This window comes from Augochlora pura, chromosome 2, assembly GCF_028453695.1.
Source record: "Augochlora pura isolate Apur16 chromosome 2, APUR_v2.2.1, whole genome shotgun sequence".
NCBI lineage: Eukaryota > Metazoa > Arthropoda > Insecta > Hymenoptera > Halictidae > Augochlora > Augochlora pura.
In genome coordinates this window covers 20,596,941-20,609,315 of record NC_135773.1, presented here as the reverse complement: position 1 = coordinate 20,609,315, position 12,375 = coordinate 20,596,941, and the positions used below count along the sequence as shown (strand labels likewise).

General features: G+C 31.9%; 3 protein-coding genes across 11 annotated transcripts in view; 1 reads left to right on the top strand and 2 right to left on the bottom strand.

Moving 5' to 3' along the window:
* Positions 1-2,404, bottom strand: part of Sgsh (N-sulfoglucosamine sulfohydrolase) — a 9,151-nt gene extending 6,747 nt beyond the window's left edge. For all 8 annotated transcript variants that reach the window (XR_013494574.1, XR_013494575.1, XR_013494576.1 and 5 more), the window contains exons 1-5: positions 1,682-2,404; positions 1,161-1,290; positions 947-1,083; positions 604-754; positions 282-520 (exon numbers count right to left, since the gene is read on the bottom strand). Coding sequence is in view for 3 of the 8 variants with exons in the window: in XM_078187310.1 (XP_078043436.1) it covers positions 282-520; positions 604-754; positions 947-1,083; positions 1,161-1,290; positions 1,682-1,796 (772 nt within the window). In the remaining 5 variants the exon portion in view is untranslated. The remainder of the gene's footprint in view (positions 1-281; positions 521-603; positions 755-946; positions 1,084-1,160; positions 1,291-1,681) is intronic.
* The window catches only part of Pmm2 (phosphomannomutase), an 8,212-nt gene extending 3,937 nt beyond the window's left edge, over positions 1-4,275 (top strand). The window contains exons 4-7 of the mRNA XM_078187385.1: positions 2,604-2,687; positions 3,076-3,270; positions 3,408-3,675; positions 3,766-4,275. Coding sequence (XP_078043511.1) covers positions 2,628-2,687; positions 3,076-3,270; positions 3,408-3,675; positions 3,766-4,016 — 774 coding nt within the window. The 5' untranslated portion in view covers positions 2,604-2,627 and the 3' untranslated portion in view covers positions 4,017-4,275. The remainder of the gene's footprint in view (positions 1-2,603; positions 2,688-3,075; positions 3,271-3,407; positions 3,676-3,765) is intronic.
* Positions 4,276-4,285: 10 nt separating this feature from the next.
* LOC144473471 (methylglutaconyl-CoA hydratase, mitochondrial) lies at positions 4,286-9,780 on the bottom strand. Of its 2 annotated transcripts, XM_078187365.1 has the most exons (4): positions 9,353-9,774; positions 6,719-7,080; positions 4,914-5,703; positions 4,286-4,835 (listed from the first exon to the last, which is right to left on the bottom strand). In XM_078187365.1, exons 3-4 carry the CDS (start codon positions 5,660-5,662, stop codon positions 4,676-4,678), a joined length of 909 nt encoding a protein of 302 aa, XP_078043491.1. In that variant the 5' UTR covers positions 5,663-5,703; positions 6,719-7,080; positions 9,353-9,774; the 3' UTR covers positions 4,286-4,675. The 2 variants fall into 2 exon arrangements, with proteins under 2 accessions (XP_078043491.1, XP_078043497.1); XM_078187371.1 differs by lacking the exon at positions 6,719-7,080 and having other exon boundaries at positions 9,353-9,780.
* Positions 9,781-12,375: the final 2,595 nt, after the last annotated feature.

Below are 12,375 nucleotides of genomic sequence, written 5' to 3'. Positions count from 1 at the left end.
CATGCGCAGCAGCACGAAAAATCGTCCGTGCGCAGCCAACTTTATTCGTTAATAACTCGTTAACAAAGCCGCGGATTGTATTTCGGCAAAGGAAAAGATTACTTGAAATGACCTCAGGACCCCCCCCCCCCATTTCCCGATGTTAACATAATTACGGATCACCCTGTGTCCTATTGTGCATAGACAATAAGTTATTTATCATGTTATTAATAAATATTGATAAAACGAAATTACATTAGTTTAATTAATGTAGTTTTTGAAATGTTATATTGTAGTGATACCTTGATCTAAACGAGATATTGTTGTGTATTGAGCAGCAATGTCCCTTCTAGCAGCTTCTGTATTTTGAACAAAGTAAGGAACTTTCACCTGATCCCATTGATAATATATAGGATTCCAATCGGGGATGTTGCCCATGTCGACATCACCATTGCCAAATTTTTCACAAAAGTTTCCATACTCCGGGTGAGAGTGGCCACAGCGATGGGGATCATGAAATGCAACATATAAAAAGAAAGGCCTAAAAATATAAAAGCCTTTTTTGTAATTCTTTAAGAAACTTATAATACGCTTATGTATGAGATAGTCTGGACGATTTCTTACTGTGTTTTGTTATAAGATAAAAACTCCTTGACTAAGAGTTTAATTTTGGTAATATTGCGGCCAACTTGAAGAATTGAATTATTTTCTTCTGTATGTGAAAAGTCAAATGGATATACACTATTCGGACCTACATGCTTCTTACCAATAATACCTAAAATATTTTTGTGATTATTGGATTGAATTTTTTTGTTTTCTTAGCAGAAAAATATGAAAAGCAATCTATTTATAGCTTAATTTGCTGTCGAATAACAAAGTAAAATATTACAGAAAAAAATAATGCTCCGATTAAGATAATACTATCTTATTATAAAGTCAATACATCTACTATTCAATATAGATTTACCTGTTCGTATACCATTTTTGCTTAATGTTTTTGGTAAGCTTTGAACCTTATCAAAACTGTTAAAATGATGAATTCCTTGATGAAGACCGTACATTCCATTTTGGTGACTTGGTAAACCAGTTAATAAAGAAGCCCGACTAAAATTTGAAAATAATTATGTATATTACAATTATAAAATATAATTCTTAGAATAAAAGATAAATATTAATTATACCTAGGGGAACAGCTGCTAACTGATGTGTATGCATTATTAAATAATAAACTTTCTTTTGCCAAGTTATCCAAATTAGGAGTTTGACAAATTTTATTCAAATATGAACGCATTTCAAATCCTCCATCATCGGCTACATTAAAATAAAAAATTTTGTAATGCCAGCTTATATAAGTAGCCACTGTTAAACTATATTTTACATATATTTGTAGTCAAACTAAATGTAAATCAATGAAATATTTTTTATGGATGAAAATAAATTAAAGAATAGATATATCGCACAGTACTCGCACAGTACATAATATTAATTAAAGAAGTAAACACTCTAATTTTCTATATAAAGTCAAAATAAAATTTTATTGAGAAAAATGTATGTATAAAATATAGTTTAATACATAGATATTGACAGCATTATGTAACTATCAGTTTACAATTTTTATATAAGGCATACTAATAAATTAATCTAAGGTAAGATTACAAAAACTTCCGAGCTATCCAATAGGAATAAATTAGCTAGTAATTACCCAGTAATAACACAGCATTCTTATGGGTAGCAATGTCTGCATGTAATTTACGTAAATCAAATAAGATAAGAATGATAAGACAATATAATTTATTCGACCAAATTCTTCCGAACATTGTTGATCGAGCAGATAGGATGAAATGTGTTAAACAGTATATCAAACTGACCACGTATCGACACACTATCGTTCGTAATATCTTCTTTTACAAATCACTTTTTACTATACTCGATTAACTGAAAAATCGACGAAAACGGAAGAAATCTTGTTCGATTTGCACATGTTGAATAGAATATTCAATATGGTTGTACTAATTTTTTTTTGTACACTTATGTAGTAGTTTTTTTAAAACATAGGTTATGTTTCATGAAAGAGGTGATGCTTTCTACATCGCTGGATTGATGATTTAAAAAAAAAATATGTATCATTTTAATACATTCTTGTTTTTTCTTCTGATTCGTCGATTTATAAATTTTGACTTTATTTACGAAATGAAACTGAGGGCTTCATAAAAAGAGGTTTCGTATCACATCTTCTTAGGTATGTGTAGTCATTTCATGTTTTGTACTGCTAAACTTTCTTAGAGTAAAGTATATATTTTAATTTCTGCTCGTGTAAATTCAATTATATTGCTACATTTTCACGCTGCCCCTCAATTTCGGGAGGCGTTTCAAATCTGTCAGAAAGAATGGGGACATCATGTATGGTGGGGGCTTGTCATATGTAATGATGGGAAATGCCTTGCACGTGACTTACAAGTATATTATTCATATATTTGGAAGTATCAGTTTTTAGCAGTAGAAATAATAATAAAGGATTTTATTATAATTTTATAAGTATATTACACTTGCAATGTTCTTTTATTTTATCATAGTTATGTAGTGTGTCCTCTATTGTAAAATTAAAGCGAAGATTTCTGTTTCAGATTGATTAAAGAAAGTTAATAAACATGTGCAAAAAAATTATATGCCTGTTTGATATAGACGGAACTTTAACAAAACCAAGACAAGTATATTTCATTTATATAAGTTATAGTAAAAGATTATAGAACATAAATGTATTATTTCTTTTTACATAGTCATTACAGTGTTTGACTTAACATTTTAAAGATGCAACATTACGTATTACTCATTTATTTAAGGGTCATTAAATATTTTGTTATTTTTAAAATACTTGATATTATTAAATAAATATCATTGTATTCATAATATCTTTCTCCCAGATCCTAGCAAATATTACTTTCTTATGATGAATATAGCTTGATGTGTTAAAATTAATAAAAAAAAATATATGCATCTGAGAAATGATAATATCAAATACATAGAATATGCTTTAATTACTCAAAAACTTCAATACTTTTCTGTAGCATAGTTTTTATTGTGAATTTTTTTTTACAGAAAATTGAGGAAAGCATGCAAACGTTTCTTACAGAAACTGTAAAAAAAGAATTTGATATCGGCATAGTTGGTGGATCAGACATCGAAAAATTAAAAGAACAGTTGGGAGGTGAAACCATTTTTACCAAATATAATTATATTTTCGCCGAGAATGGGCTGGTGGCTTATAAAAATAATAAAAAATTAAAAACCGAGGTAAAAATATATTTAATTTATATTAACCTTTTGCACTCCGCGTCACCCTGGACAATAAAGTGCAAAAGGGTTAACATTATGTATTGAATATTCTAATATATTGTACAATTAATTTCAAAATTAAATTTCTATTTCAGACCATCCAAAGTATCATAGGGGAAGAATCCCTACAGGATTTAATTAACTTTTGTTTACGATACATCTCCGAGCTGCGGCTTCCACTTAAAAGGGGTACGTTCGTAGAGTTCAGATCAGGTTTGATCAATATATCGCCTGTTGGGCGAAACTGTACGCAGGAAGAACGCCTTCAGTTTTATGAATATGATATGGAAAATCAAATTCGTCGAAAGTTTATTCAAGTTTTGAAGAAACAATTTTCAGACCTCCCCCTGTCTTACAGCATAGGTAAACATTATTCGAATTTATAATTATCTTATTGCATTGAAGTCGGAAAAAAATGTACTTAAAAATATTTTTACTATTTTGCATGCACAGGGGGACAGATCTCATTCGACGTGTTCCCTAATGGCTGGGATAAAACGTACTGTCTTCGGCATCTTCGTGGGTACCACGAAGTACATTTTTTTGGAGATCAGACGTTGCAAGGAGGTAACGATTATGAGATCTATGAAAGTCATCTTACGGTGGGGCATCGAGTAACGTGTCCCGAAGATACAATAAAACAACTAAAGGTTCTTATGGAAATAGTTAAGCAAGACGAGGCGAAAGAAGAGTTTAAATGTTGAGTGCGCATAATATATAAAATATTCAGTGTGCATAATATATTAAATGTTCAGTGTACAAAATATTTTACTTAAGATTCAGGAGGTGCTTCATATGATACATCGTTATGCATTCCAATTTTGATGTCAAATTATTCTAACATAAGGACTTTGTAAATGACTGCAGCTTTTCAAATGGAAGTAATGTAACATATAAAAAAAATTCAAATCTTTCTATTACTATTGTCTCATGATCTAGATGTATAAAGGTAATGGTGCAATATAAATCAGTATCAAAAATACAATAATTTTATTTTAATAAAAATGTATATCCCCCCTTTTCCCACAGGCGTATGTATAATAACATTTTGTATAAACTATATATATATATATATATATAAAATACATGTTTCAACGACAACAACAACATGGATATAAAAAATCAGTTTTGTAAGAAACACAAATTACGTAGATAGGATGTCTTAAGGTAAAGGTAAAAGTAAATTATAAAAGCATTAGAAACATAAATTTCTTCTTAATTTCAATGTATCAAAGTTAGTTATATCACTTACTTTGTAGAAGAAGAACGTTCTATACATATGTTAATTGTTATCAGTTAAGAACTGCAGCTTTCTGATATAATTAAGTTCTTGTAAAATGTATTGTACGTCGAGTTTATATATTCACATGCCTTGATAAACAGGTACACGTTTTGATACAAATGCAGCAAGTCCTTCAATTCTATCTTTTGTATCCAGAATCTGACTGTAACATTGCTTTTCAATTTCAAGCCCATCTGCAATTGGGAGCTCAAGCCCATTTGATATTGCTACTTTCGAAACTCTAAAATGTGAAAGGAATAGAATATTAATTTAATTTCATATGTATTAATATTCTTTTTTTTTTTCATTCAATACATACTTTACTCCAATGGGTCCATTGGGTAATATTTCTCTAGCAATAGATAAAGCAGTTTGATAAGCAGCATCTCCGTCCTTATTTTGGGGAACAACTTCATTAACGAGACCAATCTTCATAGCATGTTCACCATCTAATATACGCGCCGTGTAAATTAGTTCTTTTGCTTTAGCAGGTCCAACTATCCTTGGAAGTCGCTGTGTTCCACCAGCACCCGGCATAATCGCTAATTTTGTTTCTACAAGACCCATTCTAGCTTCTGACGACGCGACTCTAATATCAGTAGCTAGTGCTAGTTCTAATCCTCCACCCAATGCTATGCCATCTATAGCAGATATTACTGGAGTTGGTAGCGATTCTATGTTGTTCATAATGTCCCTCAACGAAGAAACAAATAAAGAGACTTCCGAATTGTCCATTTTTAATCTTTCTCTTAAATCTGCACCGGCACAAAATATTTTTGGAACCAGACTGCGGATAATTAATACTCGTAACTTGGTGTCTTCTCTAATGCAAGAAATGGCTTCGCTTAGCTGGCTCACTAAAGTCTTCCCAAAAGCATTGCGACTAGATGGTCGATTGAATCCTAATACTACAATGCCATTATCTTTTCCATCCAAGTATTTAAGTATTACTTCCTTCGCATCGTCTTTGGGATTTAGCTTTGCTTTGGTAGACAGCATTCTCATTGCAGTTGCATAAATGGAATGTAAAGTGGGTGTGAATCTAATATTTGTTACTGAAGTAGCCATGACAATGCAGCTCTCCAAGGTAAGGCTTATTGAAACAAGACCTAGAAAATATATTTTAATTATAATGTATTATCACAAAATGACAATACCAATGAATTTAAATACATTCTAATATGCAAGGATTAAAAGTTCTCATCTATTCCTTCCAGAAACATAGATGTCACATCTGAATTTTTACATACATAAAAAAAATAATGTTCAGAATATGCTATATTTATTTGTATGAGAGTATATTATTGTCAAGGCATATCATAATCTCATATCAAGGTAAAAGAGTTCTTTTAGTAGATAATTTTTGTGTGTACATCCATTTTTTCCATATTTTAAATAAATGAATATTAATATTAAAAGCAAGCAGATTTTATTAATTTATTATTTGAATTTCTATAATACATTGTGAATATACCAAAAAGTTGTAAACAATAACACGATTGCAATACTAAACAAATCGAAAGATGTGTCTACAGAATTTCAAAATGATTATTAAATCTAATGCTTGTTGTCTTAATTGAAAAATCACTTACGCAAACTTAATATTAAATATTAAATAGATAAATAATATAAATATTGGAGAAACAAACCATTCTCGATAAGTTGCTTTTAATAGAAATGAACGATCTCATTTAAAATGCTGAAGGTGACATTGAGGTAATGATCTCATCAAAACTAAACACAATAATATCATTTCAAAGCTAGAATACTTTCCAAGCTTGTTTATTATTGAAATCTTCAGGAAAAAGTTCTATCGTGTACTTGTAACAATAAACGGTAATCATAGTTTGTTTACAAAGCTTATACAATATTTACAGCGACTAATTACATCATTCCTAGATCGATTTCACAATACAACACCGTTTAGTCGACTGTTTACAAACGATAGTACCACCTAATAAAAGTGAACAATTTCGATATCATTGAAGACTATGATAAACGATTCTTTTAATGGAAAGATAACAAAAAAAAAACGGGATCTAATAAGACAGTCAAATTGTCAAGGAACGGATAAATTGTCGAATGTTTATGAAGAGGTGTACAAAAAAAAAAAAGAGAACGTACCGTAGTTTTTCGAAATCGTGTAAGAATGTCACAGGCAACTCCACGGACTTTATGCACTGTCTTAGTTCGCCAACAACATCACAACATCATGTGTGGAAGGGAGAATCGAGGAAAGTTCAAATATAACGACGTAACTTCAACCCCACTTTCAGAACCGCCGCGGCGACGACCAGCGACGACGACGCGGACGCAACTGGTCGGCTTTAGAAATCGAAAGGTCTGCGGTACCGGCTTTACGCTTGTACGCATAGTCAGTAATCTACTGAAACGATGTGTGTGTGCATTTGTACACCGTGAATTATGCACATCGTTTGCAATACACAGATATGTAATCACCAAATCGGGACCATGCGCAACAATCGCTAGAAGAAACTCAGAATTTATAATTCAAAAGATGAATTCCTTTTTTTTTCACTACAATTAAAAATACATTTTATATGGATTAATCAATTTTTAGCGTATCTAATACATCAACTTATGAGAGCGAAGCAATGATTTGCCTGATTTAGAAATGATACTATAGGCGTGATAAAAGCGTAGCAAAAATGACTATACGCTATTAACGTTGTAGCATGGAAAATATTATAATTTCTTTTCAGTGACATTTGTATTTATCGTCGATTTTTAACAATTAAAATTTGTGAAGGATAGAGCAAACATTTCAGAAAACTACAGAATTGTCTTGTTATAGATTATTTCATTTACTTTTGTTGTATTTTATTAATTTTTTTTGAAAGTGAGTGTTAACCCTGATAACAGAACATTGCTTTTAAATTAAATTATTATTTATGTACGTTTCCATGTAAGCACATAATATTTGAGTTCGCATCGTCGTGGTCTTATTTTATTCCTTAAAATCAAAATACATATACGTAATTCTAAAATTCTGATAAATCTTGCCACGCCGTGTAGTTGACAGTTGATATAGCGTTGCAACTAGAAATACGAAATAAACTAATTGATTTCTAAAATGCAAAAGGATACTCTAATGATCCTATATTGATAAGATTATGGAAATATGGTCGCGGAACTAGACCTGGGAGAATGTTCTTTGAAATCAAAATAAAAAGTAGCTGTATGAAATAATTAATTTGGATTACATTTTTACAATGTTGTTATTTGAAGATAAACACGATGTCCATTCATTGGGTATAATAGCAACGTTAAATAATGCATTATTACGAATATTTAAAGGCAATACTGGAGTTAACATATAATTTCTTACAACTTTTGGTAAAATATACCGACGATTGTGCTTATCATTGGAAGCATAGAGTTTGTTATTAGAAAATCAAGGATACACAGGTAAGTATAGTTCTCTTATAAGTGAACGGAAGAAATGATACTTTTTTTTCACGAGCGGCATTGAACGCGCTTGAGCCATGACCGGTTGCTTGTAATTACCATACTATTTGCCATTGTTAATGCGGTTTACCTTTCATAAATAATATTGTACGTATTTTGAAAATGGTATGTACTTTGTAATTTCGGAAAAATAAAATTTTCAACTTTAAAAATTTGAGCTGCTTCGATCGTACAAACTATTATATATGATTGGTTTTCAACTAGAAAAATTGTTGACGACTCTCTCAAACGCGACGGTGTATTTTTCGCATAATATTATAAACATTTAAACGTGTTCAAACAATATTTAAACAGAGCAAAGTTGCGTTTAATGTGTAAATTTTCTCAAACGTGTTTCCATTTATTTTGAAAATGAAAACATCGTATTGAAACACCTGTGCACGGAAACAATGCATATTCTATGCATACGTAGATAGTATACACTGTATATGTATACATCTCGATACGCGCGTTTCATCCATCACAGATTAGGCGAAAGTGCGTCTCTTTCCATTAGAAATCGTTAAAAAATGTTGGAAAGTCGATTCCAATTTTTAGTGACAAAATAAGAATATTCTGCATTTCGTGAGCATGCCGCAGATTTTATGCAGTTATGACAGAAATGCGAAACAGAAAAACATTTGAACAATTCTTTAATATTATTGCATTACTGTAAATTCATGAAAATTGTTAAACAAATAGATAGATGCGTATGTAGTTCCAGCATATTGCAATTAATCTAGCAAATGTTTACTTCGCATAAAAATCCGCAATCTAGTCACGTGATACTGTCTGTGTCTCTCATCATCGGATGACTGCGATGCGTTTGCTGCACTCGTTTACAGAACGATAATATACGGATTGGGACTAAGTTCAGTGCGTTAATACTTGTTAGATATTTGTTCTGAACAACCGTTTCTGCGATTCTGACGGCAAATGTTGCAGCATAAATATGTTACGGTGAATCCAAGGTGACTGTTGGCATTACGGCCGAACGGTGATAACTCGTTTCGTGCGAAACTCCTTTTTATTTCGTCGATCGAACGACGAAATCTGCGCCTTAACTTTTCTCGATGGTTTCCGAAGAAGTTGTGCCCTTTCACGCGACGCATTTAAATGTCGCCTTAAACACTGAATTTTGGAAGCAAGCAGAAAAATATCGGACAGAATTTCGGCGTCGAAGGTGTTCCGTTTCGATTTCGACAATGTTTGAACAACGACAACGATTTATGACATTTGTTCTTAAAATTTACATTGCATAACATACCATGCTCAACGTATGTATCTCACCTTGTTAATAATTTATGTGTCGCCAAATCCTGTTACTGTTTACCCATTTGTTGCTGTTATGTCACAGGCGATGAATTTTCACAGAGCTCGTTCGCGTTATTTATTCACTACGTTTTTATAATAAACTACAGCTACGAAAACTTGTTTAGTTCCGCGATTCAGCTCGGGAACTACTAGCTGTCGCTGACAATGCAATACTTCTTATAATTATAAATTCTAATGTGCAACACGCCGGGCGAGACTAAAAGTCAAGGCACTCTATGCTGTATTTGTTTGACTGTACGAACACAAAAACTCCTATGCTATAAATAGCTCTGTTTCCCTTACGATGCATTGCTAATTTACGATAGTGTTGTTTATAGCAATTTCGAAAATACATTTCCACTGGTGGACACTTTAATTCCGCATTACATCAAATAAAATTGTTTAGAGACGATGAAGAATAAAAGAGTATTGCAGTGTGAAACATAACCTTGAAACTGGATGCCATTCTATAGCAAAATTGTAAAAATCGTGGAGCACTCTCAGCAATAAATTCACATCTTTTCGAATTTGTTCGTATTTTTCATATTTTACAATTAAGACTCGCATACGTGTATTGTAAATATACATAGAGCAAAGAAGTCAATTAGTCTTAGCAGTTATAACTTTGTTCATTTTAGAAATTCAAGCTATACTCTTCGAAGATATATTTATGAACCCCTTGTCCTATAATATGTTTATTTTTTATTATTTATTATAAAGTTCTTTATATTATATGTTTATTCGTTATTATTTATCGTTTACCTTCTTATCGTTAATATTCGAACATTGACGCTAAGGTTGCGAAAAATAGCACTAGGATATCTCCTTAACACATACTATAGTTTATACGATGATTTTTACCACGATTATGAACAATATGTTCGCATGATATGATCCCGCTTGCATATAGATGACGTGTTGTCAAGGTGCATGTAGGTTAATATTCCTTTGATGCATCGTAATTGCGCGATCATATAGTTTGTGTGTGTGTGTGTGTGTGCGTGTGTATGCGCTCACGTGTTGTGTATATTCGGCTTTGAATATTTCTACTAAGCGAGTACGAGAGCGGATATAGTGAAGACGAGTTAGAACATGGTGGAACAAGGCGTGAAAAAGGTAAAAGGTGTAAAAGTAGAGAAAACGGAGAGAGAGAGAGAGAGAGAGAGAGAGAGAGAGAGAGAAAGCGCGAGAGAAAAAGAGAGAGAGAGAGCGACGGGGGGAGATGGTAAAAGCTAATGTGCTTAAATCGTTCAACGCTACGTGGTTCACGCTGACATTCTTCGCCATGTCATTCACTCCAAGAATGTCATTCATTATTCATCGAACCAGGGAGAATCCACTGCCCCCAAATTCCCTCGCCGAGAATTCAAATTCGTAGACACCACGGCTGTTTTTATTGCCAGTTATACAAGTACAATAAGACATAAAACAGCAGAATTTACGCGGTACGACAGAATTTCTTTCTTTTATGAATCAACTATACATCATGGTTTACATAAGGAGGTTCTCATCAAAGCGGCGATGTAATTACTACTTTTATGAATTACGAAGCCGGATAAGAATAGTACGATGAACAATAAGAGAATAAAAGATTTTTCATTGACGTAGTTTATTGAATGCGCGATATTAATAATAGCGAATTCGTCGTATGATTTATTTGCATAAACTATCGCAATGAAGAAAATTAAATTTGGCTAAAATTGTGCATGATTAACCCTTTTCACTCGGAGCCATTTTAACTGTAAATCTGAATTAATTTTTCTGGTTCGTGGTATTTCCACTCTATTTAACAAAATTAATTTTTATGCATACAGAATTTATTCTTGTGACTCCTGCCATCAGTTTTGCTATTTGACAATATTTTAAATCTAGACGTTATTGTTACAAAAATTATTTTGGAATGTAATGGAATAATTTTAGTGGTGCCTCAGAGTCATCACTCGAGTGCAAAGGGTTAATATATTAATCAATATACATGTCGGCATGACCCACCGGTGGATCACACGTGTCAGACCCGTGGCCGGCGTATATTTGCTTATTTTGCTTGCATTGGACTAAATAGATACTATCAAAATAGGTTCATGTTATTTTATATGGACATTATAAACAGATATTCAATAGAAAAAACATAGAAATTCAATATTATAAACTTAACATAATTATTTAATCTTTGTAAATTTCGGGCGCGAATCGCAGAGAAAATCGTGAATATTGACGCCGGCGTCAACGTGTTAATATATAAATGCTTAATATTATAGTTTGAGTTACATAACTCAAGTAACTCTTTGTATTCGATAATTTATTCGATAATTTATAAATCAGTTCATTCTTGGGAATTTCTCTTTTAAAATACTAGGAAGAAATCGTTGTGTTTCATTATTTCATCGCGATATAATTATTATTATAAATATTATTGCGATATAAGATTGCCAATCTATCGACAATCTTATCGTTATCATAATAATTTTAAAATAGACTTCAGAATTTTGTTATGACAGCGAAAGTGTATCTACAAACTGTTCAGCTAACTCTTCTGAATAGCTGGCATGGAATTTATGTCTCATCCGTGGTACTCCTTTTAGGTCAATGGGCCAAGCTAATCCTAACCTAGAACGAAACTTCGACATTTTTCAAAGAGGAAATATTTGAGATACCATTTTAAATAACAGACTATTCACAATTTAATAAAACGATTCTAGTAACATAACAGACTCTGCATAGAATGTTAGTAAAATCTAAATTATGTAATAAAATCTGAAATCTGAAATCTGTAATGTGAAATCTGAAATCGTATTTCAATTTTATTAGTTAAATATTTGAAAACGCTTGAAATATCTGTTCATAAAAAGAACTGTAAAAGGAAGTAGAAACATAGTTCAGCTTTGAAAGCATTTTTTCCGTCAAGAACAGCGGCTTGCGCTAATCGCTCTATCGCGGTTATTTCATTAATCACGCATTCTTTTCATTTTTTATGTTCAAAGTTACGTAAAGGTTATGGT

Excerpts from the sequence above, each read along its gene's own strand:
- LOC144473471 (XM_078187371.1), bottom strand. The coding sequence starts at position 5,662 with ATGGCTACTTCAGTAACAAATATTAGATTCACACCCACTTTACATTCC. Across the intron at positions 4,836-4,913 it reads AATGGACCCATTGGAGTAAA|AGTTTCGAAAGTAGCAATAT; the intron begins GTATGTATTGAA and ends TTCACATTTTAG.